General features: G+C 34.7%; 1 protein-coding gene across 2 annotated transcripts in view; it reads right to left on the bottom strand.

The window, feature by feature from the left end:
- Positions 1-16305, bottom strand: part of EED (embryonic ectoderm development) — a 34165-nt gene that overhangs the window by 13118 nt on the left and 4742 nt on the right. For both annotated transcript variants that reach the window (XM_007448836.1, XM_007448835.1), the window contains exons 2-8: positions 14800-14952; positions 12748-12840; positions 9417-9482; positions 8015-8140; positions 7283-7364; positions 2283-2374; positions 345-478 (exon numbers count right to left, since the gene is read on the bottom strand). In XM_007448836.1, the coding sequence (XP_007448898.1) occupies positions 345-478; positions 2283-2374; positions 7283-7364; positions 8015-8140; positions 9417-9482; positions 12748-12840; positions 14800-14952 (746 nt within the window). The remainder of the gene's footprint in view (positions 1-344; positions 479-2282; positions 2375-7282; positions 7365-8014; positions 8141-9416; positions 9483-12747; positions 12841-14799; positions 14953-16305) is intronic.

The following is a 16305-nucleotide window of genomic DNA, read 5'->3' as shown; positions in this document are numbered from 1 at the left end:
AAAAAAAAAAAAAAAAAAAAAAAAAAAAGAACTTACAGTATTGACAAGCAGTGCTAATAACATTAGCACATGCATACCTAAATAAAAATAAGTGAAATGTGCTACTAAATTAAGATAAAAATACAACTGAAAGGGATTTTGAAAAATAAGCCACAAACATATAGACAAAAATAAAGGCCTTCCATTTAAAATCAGTGAATTTTATGGCATAAAAGTTATACCTTAAAGTTATTAAAAGGGGACTCTAAAATCAGTGTTGGAGACTTATACAATTATTTTGGAAAAAGTGAAACGCTATTCAACAGCATGAGATAGCAAATTGTTTTAAGTACTACAACTGTTACCTGTTAGTTTTATTTGGATTATAATCATAAGATTCCTTAATTGCATTCATCATTCTCTTTGAATTGATCCTCCAAAGTTTAAGAGAGTGATCCATACCACAGGACATTATTTTTTCACCCAAAAGATCATAATCCTGTATGTAAAACAGAAAAGCTTAAATTAAATATATAAATTATTTCCCCAAATTATGCTATCTAATTTTCATCTGATGTCCAGTATTGTGAAAATTGTATTTCAAACCACCATACTAACATTTTGGGTTTCATATATGTAGGCCATAAGCCACAAAGTTTCTACTACTTTTGAGATTTATTTTAACTGATGTGTCACCACCACAGTATATGAGCTTATACAATACGGAAGGCAAAAAAGTAAACTGAATTTAATTTTATCTATTCAATTATCTTTATTCAAATATTTCCTTTGCTTGATTTTGAAGGTGAATAGAATGATGACGTAAAACAATTATTCTGACACAAAAACCTAAATGGTTATGTTACTTTTCTTTGTCTAACCCTGATCAAGCAATGAAACTGACATCTGTATGTGAAATTATGAGTCCTTAAACAATTGAAATTTTACTTTATTTGTACACCTAAGTCACAACACTTCAGGTACCTTGGTTTTAGAGTTCACTTTTTAAAAGAATAAAGGAAAAAATGTCTAAAAAAGGAAATAACATATTTAAACTTTTTCATTTGCTATTTACTAATTTTTACTAAGCTCCTAACAGATCATCCATTAAAACCTTATTCCACCTCATTGCATAGATGAGACACTGAGGCACAGAGATGATATTTAAGTTAGCACATGGTACATACATGTGTTAAGGAAAATCTCACACATCAATCCTTCTAGCAGTGAACTCCTATTGTTACAGAGAAGAGATACAGACTCCTGCTCTCATTTTAAGAAATAACAGTAGAGAGTTCTATTTAAGGAGAGTATTTTCCTCACTAAACTAGATATTCTGTTAATCCAACCTTTAAATTAATCATGAACACTGTTTTACACAGCCTGAGACCTTTAGGTCTGGTGTTTATTGAATCCACAAGTCTGGTAGCTGCTCTTTTCCTAATAACCTCACTGTCAACAGCAACAAGACACCCTTAGAGCCAGGAGCTCTCATTAGTCTTTAACGAAGGACAGTAGTCTTTTCACACATAGAACCAGGTGGAGATTGCTATTGCAACTTCTAGAAAATCCAAGTTGCAAGTTCTAGATAATCCTTTAAGGTAGGTATAATTCTCACAAAAGTATACAAACCCTAACTATAGGAACAGTTAGTACCTCCAATTAAAATGTCACATGCTTCAAAATACGGTGCCCCTTTAAATAGTTTTAAAAAAAAGAGGAAAAGAAATGAGCTATAAGACTACTAAATAAGTAAGCTCTACACGAAACACAAGTAAATCTGAAATAACATAAAAATCTGAAACTTGACTAAAAACATTTATATCATTACAATAGATCAATAGATTATAATACATAAGTATAAAGATAACACCATGCCATCAAAGGGAAGAGTTATCTAAAACTCAGTGTGAACAACACTTCCTAGAAATAAGTAACTTATATTTCAACTTCAAATAAAAGATGAAAAAGTTTCTTAATTGCCAAGTAGGTTACCCTTTTCCTTTAATAACTGAGAAACAACAGAAGTTAACTTGGTGATTTTAGATTAAAAAAGGAAAAGAACAAGTTCATAGTATTCGTTCATGAGAATCCAGGCACTGAGTACGGATAAAACACAAAGAGCCTATTTGCTTTACGTCTTCATCTGTAAGTTAAAACCTTCTCTGTCACAAGTAAATGAAATAACTGTCTGCCAGACTAGGTGAAACAAACCACAGGCTTTCTTATAAGGAAAGAGTTCTATGGGTATTGTTCACAGCTTTGTACACCTGAAGGTCACTGCCCTGTAGCTTTCAACTTACAGCACTTAGAACTTCATCTCTGTGCCCTTCTACACCTCCAAATATTGCCACCAGAGTGTCCGTTTGGATATTCCATAATCGTAAAGCATGATCTAGTACAGACATAAAAAAATTAATATGAACCTTTATCATTCATTTACTGTGGACTTTCAAAAGCTCTTTAAAGAAGAAAAAGCTACCAAAGTTTGGACTAAACTTACTCACAGTAAAGATTAAGAAAGAATCCATACCATATAGGAACTTAAAATATTTATATCACCTGTAGATTTAACTAGGTATGAGCTCATACTTTCAAGATAAGAAAGAAATATTTCTCTGGTCCTAAATTTGATTATTGCATATGCCATAGAACAAGGTACTAGCTTTTCTCTCTACCATATCCACATTTACAAATTGAAGAGGACAAAGTAGATTTATAAGATTTCTACAGTAAATCCCAAAATACGATTGAAACATTCATAGTGACATAATTTTAGAGTATTATAGACCTTACAAACATGCTATAACTGTAATTTGAGCAATCTAATTTTCCACTAAACATCAGCAACAAAATAGACAGCAATACTCATAAATATAGCTTGAAATATAGCAATGTCCATACTGTACATGAATATTGACATATTACATAGGTAACACTAAGAGGCAGTAATATATTGTGTTAGCAGTGGAAATTAACATTGCAACAAAAATGATTTCTTGATTCCAATTTGTGTCCAAGTTTTTGTGCAGACATATTTTCATTTCTCTTGAAGACATACACACCTAGGAGTGGTAATTCTATGTTCAACATTTTTGGACTGCCAGACTGTTTTCCAATGTCCTTACATTTTACATTCCCACCAGCAATGGATGAGGGGGGTTCCAATTTCTCCATATCCTAATCAACATATTTTATTGTCTTTTTGATTATAGTCATCCTAGTAGGCGTGAAGTGGTATTTTTTTTATTAACATCTTTATTGGAGTACAATTGCTTTTCAGTGTTGTGTTAGTTTCTGCTATAAAACAAAGTGAATCAGCTATATGCATACGTATGTCGCCATATCCCCTTCCTCTTGCGTCTCCCTCCCACCCTCCTTATCCCACCCCTCCAGGTGGTTGCAAAGCACCGAGCTGATCTCCCTGTGCCTTGCAGCTGCTTCCCACTAGCTAGCTATTTTACATTTGGCAGTGTGCATATGTCAATGCTACTCTCCCACTTCGTCCCAGCTTACCCTTCCCCCTCCCCGTGTCCTCAAGTCCATTCCCTACATCTGTTTCTTTATTCCTGTCCTGCTCTAGGTTCATCAGAACCTTTTTTTTTTTTTTTTTTAGATTCCATATATATGTGTTAACATATACGGTATGTTTTTCTCTTTCTGACTTACCTCACTTTGTATGACAGACTCTAGGTCCATCCACCTCACTACAAATAACTCAATTTCGTTTCTTTTTATGGCTGAGTAATATTCCATTGTATATAAGTGCCACATCTTCTTTATCCATTCATCTGTTGATGGACACTTAGGTTGCTTCCATGTCCTGGCTATTGTAAACAGTGTTGCAATGAACATTGTGGTACATAACTCTTTTTGAATTATGGTTTTCTCAGGGTAACTGCCCAGTAGTGGGATTGCTGGGTCATATGGTAGTTCTATTTTTAGTTTTTTAGGAAATCTCCATACTGTTCTCCAGAGTGACTGTACCAATTTACATTTGCACCAACAGTGCAAGAGGGTTCCCTTTTCTCCACACCCTCTCCAGCATTTATTGTTTGTAGATTTTTTGATGATGGCCATACTGACCAGTTTGAGGTGATACCTCATTGTAGTTTTGACTTGCATTTCTCTAATGATTAGCGATGTTGAGAATCCTTTCATGTGTTTGTTGGCAATCTGTATATCTTCTTTGGAGAAATGTCTAGTTAGGTCTTCTGCCCACTTTTGGATTGGGTTGTTTTTTTTTTTTTGATATTGAGCTGCATGAGCTGCTTGGATATTTTGGAGATTAATCCTTTGTCAGTTACTTCGTTTGCAAATATTTTCTCCCATTCTAAGGGCTGTCTTTTCGTCTTGTTTATGGATTCCCTTGCTGTGCAAAAGCTTCTGTTTCACTAGGTCCCATTTGTTGATTTTTGTTTTTATTTCCACTTCGCTAGGAGGTAGGTCAAAAAGGACCTTGCTGTGATTTACGTCACAGAGTGTTCTGCCTATGTTTTCCTCTAAGAGTTTTATAGTGTCTGGCCTTACATTTAGGTCTTTAATCCATTTTGAGTTTATTTTTGTGTATGGTGCTAGGCAGTGTTCTAATTTCATTCTTTTACATGTAGCTGCCCAGTTTTCCCAGCACCACTTATTGAAGAGGCTGTCTTTTCCCCATTGTATGTTCTTGCCTCCTTTATCAAAGATAAAGTAACCATAGGTGCGTGGGTTTACCTCTGGGCTTTCTATCCTGTTCCATTGATCTATATTTCTGTCTTTGTGCCAGTACCATACTGTCTTGATTACTGTAGCTTTGTAGTATAATCTGAAGTCAGGGAGCCTGATTCCTCCAGCTCCGGTTTGCTTTCTCAAGATTGCTTTGGCTATTCGGGGTCTTTTTTGTTTCCATACAAACTGAGAAATTTTTTGTTCTAGTTCTGTGAAAAATGCCATTGGTAGTTTGATAGGGATTGCACTGAATCTGTAGATTGCTTTGGGTAGTATAGTCATTTTCACAATGTTGATTCTTCCAATCCAAGAACATAGGATATCTCTCCACCTGTTTGTATCATCTTTAATTTCTTTCATCAGTGTCTTACAGTTTTACACATACAGTTCTTTTGTCTCCTTAGATAGGTTTATTCCTAGGTATTTTATTCTTTTTGTTGCAATGGTAAATTGGAGTGTTTCCTTAATTTCTCTTTCAGATTTTTCATCATTAGTTTATAGGAATGCAAGAGATTTCTGTGCATTAATTTTGTATCCTGCTACTCTACCAAATTTGCTGATTAGCTCTAGTAGTTCTCTGATAGCATCTTTAGGATTCTCTATGTATAGTATCATGTCATCTGCAAACAGTGACAGTTTTACTACTTCTTTTCTGATTTATATTTCTTCTTCTTCTCTGATTGCTGTGGCTAAAACTTCCAAAAACTATGTTGAATAATAGTGGTGAGACTGGGCAACCTTATCTTTTTCCTGATCTTAGAGGAAATGGTTTCAGTTTTTCACCATTGAGAATGATGCTGGATGTGGGTTTGTCATATATGGCCTTTACTATGTTGAGGTAGGTTCCCTCTATGCCCACTTTCTGGAGAGTTTTTAATCATAAATGTGTGTTGAATTTTGTCAAACCCAAAAGCTTTTTCTGCATCTGTTGAGATTATCATATGGTTTCTCTCCTTCAATTTGTTAATATGGTGTATCACATTGATTGATTTGTGTATATTGAAGAATCCTTGCATTCCTGGTATAAACCCCACTTGATCATGGTGTATGATCCTTTTAATGTGCCGTTGGATTCTGTTTGCTAGTATTTTGTTGAGGATTTTTGCATCTATGTTCATCAGTGATATTGGCCTGTAGTTTTCTTTCTTTGTGACATCTTTCTCTGGTTTTGGTATCCGGGTGATGGTGGCCTTGTAGAAGGAGTTTGGCAGTGTTCCTCCCTCTGCTATATTTTGGAAGAGTTTGAGAAGGATAGGTGTTAGCTCTTCTCTAAATGTTTGATAGAATTCGCCTGTATCACTGTGTTTTTGATTTGCATTTCCCTAATGATTAATAATGCTGAGTGCCTTTCTATGTGCTTATCGGACATTTGTGCAAGTTCTTTGGAAAGATGTCTATTCAAAACCTTTGGCTGTTTTTAATTTGGTTGTCTTTTTATTACTGAGCTGTATGACCTCTTGATACAAGTCCCTTATTAGATACATAATTTGCAAATATTTTTTCCTTTTTTATAGGTTGTCTTTTCCTTCCTTGAGCATTACTTACAGAAAAATTCCTATTCATTTTAAAAAGCTGTCTGAATAATGCTCTTACTGACACAGTGGGGGAAGAACAGGGTTAAAAAGTTGTGACATTAAGAACAAGTAACGCATTATGGCCTATGTTACTTGTAAAGGAATATCTGAGCCCAGCTAATGTTATTAAGAGAAGAGAAAAATTTATTAGCTCTCTTCTTAGGTGTCTATTTCCAAACAAGCCTTGAGAGTTAAAGAAAAATCACACTGAAACATGTTTCATGTAAGAGATTTAATTTGAGGACACCTTTAATATGAGCAGACTGTGGGGGTTAGGTTATCGGTGTGACAAGCCGTTAAAAGAATAAACGACTAGAATAATAATGTAGAAATGAAACGAGAAAGGGCACTCGAAAACAGAATGTAGAGATAAGAACAACCCAAATCATTTTAGAGAGCTCAGAAAAGATTAAGAATGATTAAGAGCACTGTCTGAACCCAGAATAAACTTATAATGCCGACACAGCCATACAGAGCAAAGCAATGCTTTCTCTTTATAAATAAGGGAAAAATTTCAAAGAGCTTACACTGGATAACTTAGCATTTTAAGGAATTCTACAGGGAATCCTTTATAAAACAAAAGTTTTATATACAGAGTCTAAAGAAAGCAATATCGATCTTCAGATGCATTATTTCTTACTACATGATTGGAAAGAATGGTAAAATGATTTGCAAAACTACCTTCAAACTATAAAAAATGTCATAACTTTGGTGATCTGCCACTTAAAATTAATGAAGCTTAATATAAAAATTCAATTGCACATAAAGTTCTAAAACTATCATAATGCAATATGGTAAATAAGGGTAATACACACTTAATCCTCAGTACCAATTATTTTATTTACATCGTATGTTAACAGTGTATTTCAAGGTCCCATCCTCCAATTCTTGGTTTGGAGATGCTAATGTAGGCTAAGATTTTTCTAAAACTAACTTCTTTTTAAATTTGGCTTTTTTGTCCCTAAAATAAAAAACTCACTCCCAAATAATCGAACTAAAGAAACATTTGCTTCTCTTACCTTTACTTACTGACAGGAGAAGATTTGGATCTCTTGGATGGAATTTCAGCTCATTGATAGCATTTCCATGGCCAACATAGTGCTATAATAAATTTAAAACATTTCTTCAACTTCCATATAAAAATCAATAAATTCTTTTTCATTAATCTTAGGAGAATGGAAAAATAGTTTCACTTGAAATAGTGGTTCTCAACCTTGGCTGCATATTAAAAGCACCCAATTTGAAGGAAAAATAAAAGATGTTCAAGTCCCATTTGCAGATATTCTGAGCCACAGCAAGGAGTTAAAAGATTATCAGGTGATTCTAATGTACCCCCAAGGTTAATGTGATTTGTGAAATTTTTTTTAGTATCAACTTCCAAGCCTTCACTTTTCAGTTCTTTACAAGGTGCTCTTGACTCTACACCCACTATTTAGGGGATTTTGGAAAATGAGCTCACTCTTTTCTTATTGTTCATTTAAAGCCTCTCAGACTAAAGCAAGACAAAAGGACAGAAATTATTTTAAAAGAAAATAGTTAAAATGATAAAATTTTCCCACTTATTCCTAATTTGCATTACCCAAATGTGACAAAGGTCTCAAAAGACTTGTCTAAATGAAGCAATAGGCAAAGTACAAACCAAATTAGAAATTGCACAGACATTGACTCTGTTTTAAATTCAACATGACAAGCTTTTGCAGGTGTGCATTCAAAAAAAAAAAGCAGATCTATAATTTAACAAGAAAACCCACCTTTATGCACTGCATTGTTATGGGATTAATTATCCTAATTATGCCTCTAGATCCAGCTACAGCCAGCAGAGGATGGCTTGTATTGCTATCATATGTCCATGCACAAGTGTAAAAGTTCTCATCAGCCTAAGAAATGCCAGTTAAGAAATATAATTTGTTTTTGAAAAGTAAACACATCAATGATCACAGTACTATACACAAAAACCTCTAAAGAACTGCTGAAGTTTTTGACAAAGAAGTTCCCATTTTTCTTTACACTACCAGGTTTAACCAATGGAGATTTTAGGTCTAAAATCTATACCAAATGATGAAACAAATCCAGTCCTTCCACTCAGTTTTGATTACTATTTTGCTGTTTGCATAACTATTTACCTGTCTTTTTAGCAGCCATAGCCAATGTGTAAATGAATGGGCATGGCTGTGTCCCAAATAAAAATTTATTTACAAAAACAGGTGGCCAGGGGCTTCCCTGGTGGCACAGTGGTTGAGAGTCCGCCTGTCGATGCAGGGGACACGGGTTCATGCCCTGATCCGGGAAGATCCCACATGCCGCGGAGCGGCTGGGCCCGTAAGCCATGGCCGCTGAGCCTGTGCGTCTGGAGGCTGTGCTCCACAATGGGAGAGGCCACAACAGTGAGAGGCCCTCGTACCGCAAAAACAAAAAAACAAAAAGAAAACAGGTGGCCAGCTCTATAGGCTGTAATTTGCTGATCCTGGCTCTGTCTCAGTAACTCTATGTGCCTCTAGATAAAGATCAATAACTATTCAGTTTTCCACCTTTTCCGGTGTGAGACCTTCCGAGTACGGCTACAGGTCACTTTTTTTCTTATCACCTAAGGGAAGACTAAATGTTCCTGCTTTTTCTTATTCGCTAGCTTTTTCAAATGGATCTGGAAGAAATCTTATCACCAAGCTTTGACTGTTGTACCCTTTGGCTTTTTAAAGCTTTTTCTTTATAAACCCATGTTTTACAGTATTTCCTAAACAAACTGCACATGTTTATTTTTTCCCTGTAGGCTTTGATGACCAAATACTTGGTATGACTGCCAGGCACAGCTTCTGATTAACCCAAGTTCACCAATATAACTGCCCTGAAATGATAAAATTCCAAGCAAGGTCAAAGAAACAGGAAGTTTCTGCTTTCATTTTCTATTACAGGATTTCCAATGCTCATCTCCAGATACCCACACTGTCCTCCTTCATATCCACCCTACAATGGCTTTCTAGGAATCAGGAAAACTAGATACTAGGAATCTTTTGGGTGACAGTGAAAGATAGCATTGGTTAAAGTTAAGAAAGGACAATATAACTTTAGAGAACTAACTAATTTACAAAAGTTTTGGGGTATTTATTGAAAGTCAATTTCTTTAGCCAACAATATGGAAAACCCAGGAAAGGATACATCAGCATCCACATAAGATTGCAACAACCGGATTTCTCCTTGTGAGTGACATTCATATAAGGTAACCTAATAAAAACAAAAATACAGTAAATTTTATCTCAAATGTAGAAACACACTCTTCAGCTTTTGAACATATTTTAGTCACAAATGTATCTCAAAGATGCTACAGAAACTACTGCTTTAAAAGAGCTCCTTTAACTTAAGGAAGCTATTATAAAGCCTAATGCATTACATAATTTTCAGAATATATTAAATACTACAGTAATAATAATGGTTTCTATTTCCAATGTTTTCAACTTTTAACTCATCCATGTAATTGCACCAACTCTTCCAAGTAAATAAAGTTGAATGCCTCACAGTAAAGTATAACTACTCCCTAAAATTGTAGTTTATCTTTTTTTTTTTTTTTGGCTGCACCACAAGGCTTGCAGGATCCCAGTTCCCTGACCAGGTAATGAACCCAGGCCTACGGCAGGGAGTCCCAACCACTGGACCATCAGGGAATTCCTGTGGTTTATCCTCTTTTAAAGCTTTAAAGTCTTTGGATAGTTTTAGAGCATTATTAATTACATATAAGAAAATCTAGGACTTCCCTGGTGGCACAGTGGTTAAGAATCTGCCTGCCAATGCAGGGGACACAGGTTCGAGCCCTGGTCCAGGAAGATCCCACATGCCACGGATCAACAAACCCCGTGCGCTACAACTACTGAGCCTGCGCTCTAGAGCCTGCGAGCCACAAGTACTGAAGCCCGTGTGCCACAAGTACTGAAGCCCATGTGCCTAGAGCTGGTGATCTGCAACAAGAGAAGCCACTGCAATAAGAAGCCCGCGCACCGCAACGAAGAATAGCCCCTGCTCGCCACAACTAGAGAAAACCCACGTGTAGCAACGAAGACCCAACACAGCCAAAAATAAATAAATAAATAAAATAATAAAAAAAGAAAATCTAAAATTTGCCTAATAAGTTTCTCATGGACATTGCTCATCAAATATTAACTTTCTGATGTACAGTGGCCTTTTCGTCACATATTCTAAAATTAATAATATATACACTTTATTCAGTTATGTACAGTTGTCCCTTGGTATCTGCCGGGGATTGCTTCCAGAACTCCCCACAGATACCAAAATCTGAGGATGCTCAAGCTCCTTACATAAAATGGCATAGTGTATGCATATAACCTCACACATCCTCCCATATACTTTAAGTCATCTCTAGACCACTATGACATCTAATACAATGTAAATGCTATATAAATAGCTGCCAGCACAAAGAAAATTCAAGTTCTGCTTTTTGGAACTTTCTGGAATTTTCTTTTCTGAATATTGCTGATCCACACTTGGTTGAATCTGTGGATGTGGAACCCACAGATACAGAGGGCTTACTCTATAATACTAAATTTTTTATAAATTTCTTTCCATTCTTCTTACAGCTTAGTCATGTTAGCAATAACCTATTATTAATCTTAATAAGAGTCTATAAGAACCCTATAAAGATCCTTTAAATCATCTATCATCACCTATTAACAAGATAATCGCTACATTAATATTCTAAAAAAATTCCTTATATGCATGCTAACTAGGTTGTCTTAAGAGATTATTTTGCTTTATTTTTCTTTCTTTTTTTAAAAAAAGAAGTCCAAACAGCAGACCTTTTTATAATTCAGTAACGTACAATTCAATGTCATTTTAAATGAGAACAGGGATTCTTTTGGTTAGAAAGCCTGGAACATTACAATGAGCATACTGGAGCACAAATTATACTAATTCTAATTATACTAATATGATGGTGAAGTTAGTGCAGTATAATCAGGCTTATAGTGACGTCTGAAAAGTGGATTCAAATGAATTAATGTATTATGTTCCCAATTTTCGGAAAAAATAACCTTAATCTCTTCTTCAAACTACATCAATTTCCCTCTGAATTGCTGTTTTCAAGCTACATATCACAACCTACATTTGGCTAAACACCAAAAAAAGCTGTTATCCCAGGTTATCAACTTGAGTATAGAGTTTCAAATTTTCAGAACTTCAATAACCAGTAAAAGCAACAGAGCCTTAAATGTAATTAAAACTTCCTTAAAGACTTCCAGGAAATTACTTAAAGCCAAATTTTACTTTTTAGAAAACAAGAATAGCAAAGTTCTAGCCCAGAATAGATGCATGTGTGTTTGTATGATCCTCAAACTTTCAGAATAAAAAAGGAAAAAAGCTTGGAAATATGCTGACATTTGAAAAATACACAGCTGACAACTCCCATGTTAGTTTTGATTGAGAACAGAATACTAACACTAAAACAGCAAACAAATATAGGAAACGGCATGCATTAAAAATCATGGTCTTTTATTCCTCTAAAAAGCTTAGCACAATTACTAAAGAAGCATAAAATTTAATTTCACTCAATTAAAATAACAATTTATGGAACACCTCTCAGATTCACCTCCTTCCCCTCCCCTCTTGTGCTAAAGGTAAAGAAAGTGACTTTGTTTATTGTCAATCCATACCAATTAGTCAATTTCCTCCGTCTTTCTTTTTCCAAATATGCCAACCTGTTTCTCTGTTACTTCTCATAACTCTTAGTGCAGTACTAATGAATAAGCAGAATGTCAGCTAATACAGTAAAGACTTATCAGGAGGACAATTTTTCCGAAGTTATTTCAGCTTAACAGAAAACTCCTGATTCTCCCTGGTAAGCACTAGGGAATTTTCCTTTTTCCCATTCATTTAGAAGTGAATGGAAATAAACAAGTCTTTGCAATCCACTTTTTCAGCCCCAGGTTTAACTAAAAAGTTTAATCATTTACATCTAAACATGCCCAGCATGGTTTTTTCTATGCATTCTCTCAGTTCAAGATACTCTGGCTTCCTAAAAACAATTCAAAACAAATGTTTATTGCATATAATTAAAGTATTTTCAGTAACTATTACATAAATCCACTGGATTTACGCCTTCCATTTACAGAGAGCAACTAATTATGTTTACTATTTTTAAGAAATCACAGACTTCTTACCCTAAATTGACAAACAACTATCACAGTCACTTCTAACAAGCAAGGTCAATTTTTTCAGCCACTCAAAACAAAATATTTATGAGTACAAAAATGTAAATAGAAACCTGTTTCATGAACAATTGGGAGTATATATGAAATAAAGATATATTTTCAGTCATGAATATTACGTTTAATTTTGTCAGTTTCTAGAATGCTTCACTTTTACATAAAGGAACAATATTGTCAAACCAGCTATACAAAGTTTACTTCAAAATCATTACACTTCAATGTTATATTAACACCAGACTCTAAGCCAAATGCCAAACAGTCCCCTTAACACTCACTCTGTTGCTTCCTACAGTTGCAAACACTAACGGATCTCCTTCTTTACTGTGCCAGTTAAACTGAACTCCAAACAATGGCTGATTATGATCTTCCTATAAAATAACCAAGAAATAAGAAAAATTAATATATTTTAGAAACCAAAAAATGGTACTAAACTGACCATTCCCATTATAACTTTTTTCCAAAATGCAAGCTGCAGTTTTATATATCATACATAAACTGACTTTTGACACTTAAAAGGTATCTGTTAGTCCAGTTTTCACATTTTAAAATACTGGTGCATGATAAAGCTTTATAACAATTAAAGATTTAAATCAAAGGTTAGGTAACAAGTACTCATCGATGAAAATACTTTGATAGTTGCCTTCTATATCCTTAAACCCAACTACACGCTTCTGAATCAAAATAAAATGGATAATTGTGGCAAAGGCATTTAATCCCTTAGGACATAAGGACACAATTTATTTTTCTGAAATAACAAATAACCTAACAGTTAATATAGTTTCTCCAGTACTCATTAAACTTTATTAGGTTTAATTTCCCTCGTACAGTGAAGCATATCAGACTCCATTCAAGTCACTGCTTTCTACAGTTCTATAGAAACAACTTTAAATAACCTTGAATTTGGGTCCTAAAAGAAAAACAACCCAAGAAGTTTTATAATGAACAAGAATACTTGAACAGTGGGGGCCAGGGGAGGCAGTGGGCTGTAACTTCAGTTACCAGGAGGCTATAAGGAGATGTACAAAAAACAAGTATTCAGGTTTTTTAAAATTTTTATTTTACATTGGAGTTGATTAACAATGTTGTATTAGTTTCAGGTGCACAGCAAAGTGATTCAGCCATACATATACAGCTTTTTCAAATTCTTTTCCCATTTAGGCCACCACAGAATATTGAGCAGAGTTCCCTGTGCTACAAGTATTCAGTTTTGTTCACAAAGTTATTTTTCAGCCTTAGTTATACTGGCAATCTCCTGGTGTTTAATAGTAACTTTCATATTCACTTTAAGGCATTGTTTTCACTTTTAAAGTATAACAACATTTGTTTCTTATCCTTTAAAAAGCCATAGCTTTAGGCTTTGGAAATATTTAATCAAAATATCCAAATGGCAGTTAAAACCACCTTCCAGATATACTACGTAAAAATAGGTTAATATACCTAAATATTAACGTGAAACTACAATGGACACTTTGCTTTAGAAGAAGGAAAAAAAAAAAACCAACAACCACTGAGATTAATTTCCCTCCTTTTAAGACAATATAATTTGACACACTGAGCAATGAATTTTGCTACATAGACAGGAAAATAATTTCCATAAAGCCATAGCTTCTTATGCTTTCCGAAGACTTTAAAGTATATTTAGATATTTTAAAAAGAATCTATCTAACATATGTATAAGATAATATAATGTATATTTTTGCTCAGCACAGGAAAAACACCCCCAAATTTAAAAAATAGGAAATGAATACATGTAAAACATTTAAAGTAAATATCAGTAATCCTTTTTAAAAATAAAAAGACTATTGAGGAAGGCAGTAATCTAAATAACTCCAACCTATTATTTTTTCCAAATATTGAATATTCAAAAAAAATTTTAATTTCTACCTTTTTCTTTGAAAACAATTACAAATAAAAGAGTTAAATTTTTAAAGACTGCACAAAGACATCTGTTTCAATTTATGCTAACTCAAAGTTAATGAGTCACATTCAGTTTTTTTCAGTAACAGGTACCAGGAAGTGGCTTATGCTTTTAAGTTTTACCAAAATATGAAGAGTAACATTTCTCAAAATCAATAAAAACAGTAAAGAAAAACCAGATGCAATACTAGGTACTACCCATTTAATGTAAAACAAACAAACAAAAAGCTAAACAAATGTGGAATGGATTATAATAACTATGCAGTCTGCCCTACAAACAAAACTTCAGATTATTATAATTTTATAATATTTTTAACTTGACAGAGTATCTTGAGCATAAAATGTTTACCACTGAGAAATAACTCTGGAGCCCATCATTCAGCACATAGACTGTGTCTTTCTGTACATACCTTGAGACTATTTACACATTTGAAAGAATATTTGCATTTCTTTGACTTCCATTTTCCCTTCCCCCAACTTTTCCTTCCAGGCGCGTTTGGTGTATTTGTAGGTGTATCAGGGCGTTCAGTGTTTGTACCACTTTCTATACTGACAGCATCATCCTATGAGCAGCAAATCAGAAAAAATTATATGAAACAGCAATACTGTACTTAGGAAATGAGTTAATACTGGGTAGCTACTGACTGGCCTAAAAGAATTAATTAATAAATCCTGCAAGAAATGAAGAAATTTATTCTTGTCCCCAAACAAAAATAAAACACAAACACATTAGGATTTGTGGATATTTGATATTTCAGCAAAAATATAAACAAAAAAGCTAACCATGATGATGCTAATGGTAAGAATGATACTGCCTTTAAATAACAAGGCACTGGTCTGTGCCAGCCACTTTACTACATTGCCTCACTTCATCTTTACTGCTCTTCATACAAGGTACTGTTAGATAAGGAAGTGTTGCTTAGAGAGTCTAAATGCTGGTTAGGGCTGCTGGTATTCAAAACCAAAAGCTATGACTCCTAAATCTGACTGACCTACATGTCTTCATAATTTATTTGACTGCTGCTCAGTTTGGAGCATGGGAGTGGGTGGCCATTTGAGGCTACAGTGTTAGTGCTTCCTACTTTAGATGAAAATCCTGATTATCATTCTAACTCTGCTTATTTATAACACTTAAACCATTTAGAATTTTTTTTAGGTTCTACATGTTATGTGCTATATACAAGTGAAATCTGACTCATAGCTCTAAAATACTCATATAATAGAGCTCCAGAAACTCACTGCAAAATCCTTCCAAAGGTAGAAATGACTGCAGGAAACCTTGAAAATTCACCTAATTTATACCCTGTCTCTAGTCCACAAGCTATATTAATGGTCCTCTACTCTGAGAAGAGGATTTCACTACCTCCTTTGATTACATATTCCAAAGTGTTCCTTGGAATAAAGAGATTTATTTAAACCTATATCACCTTAGGGCAGTAGTTACTAAATTCATTCCAGAGGAAGCTTTTTTTCATGGAGTGCCTATTAACACCTATGAGAACACATATTAGGAACCACTGTCTTAGAGGTTATTTTTAAATTACTGCTTCCTAAGGTTGGTTTTATGATATTACAGAACATTAAAAATTAACTGGAGTATCAAAAAGTATATTAAAAATTCATATTAATTCCTTAAAAACTATATGGTATTATACAGTAGTTCTTAGGGGTGGTTTTTCAAAACGAATGGTTCCTACCAAAATGGAACGCTTTAAAAAAAAAATACACAAATCATTCTAAAATATACTGGTTATGGGCTTCCCTGGTGGCCCAGTGGTTGGGAGTCCGCCTGCCGGTGCGGGGGGGCGCGGGTTCGTGCCCCGGTCTGGGAGGATCCCATGTGCCGCGGGGCGGCTGGGCCCGTGGGCCATGGCCGCTGGGCCTGCGCGTCCGGAGCCTGTGCTCCGCGGCGGGGG

Source organism: Lipotes vexillifer, unplaced genomic scaffold, assembly GCF_000442215.2.
Source record: "Lipotes vexillifer unplaced genomic scaffold, Lipotes_vexillifer_v1.1 scaffold771, whole genome shotgun sequence".
NCBI lineage: Eukaryota > Metazoa > Chordata > Mammalia > Artiodactyla > Lipotidae > Lipotes > Lipotes vexillifer.
Note: the sequence above shows the minus strand (reverse complement) of the source record. Positions and strands in the feature narration are given on the sequence as shown.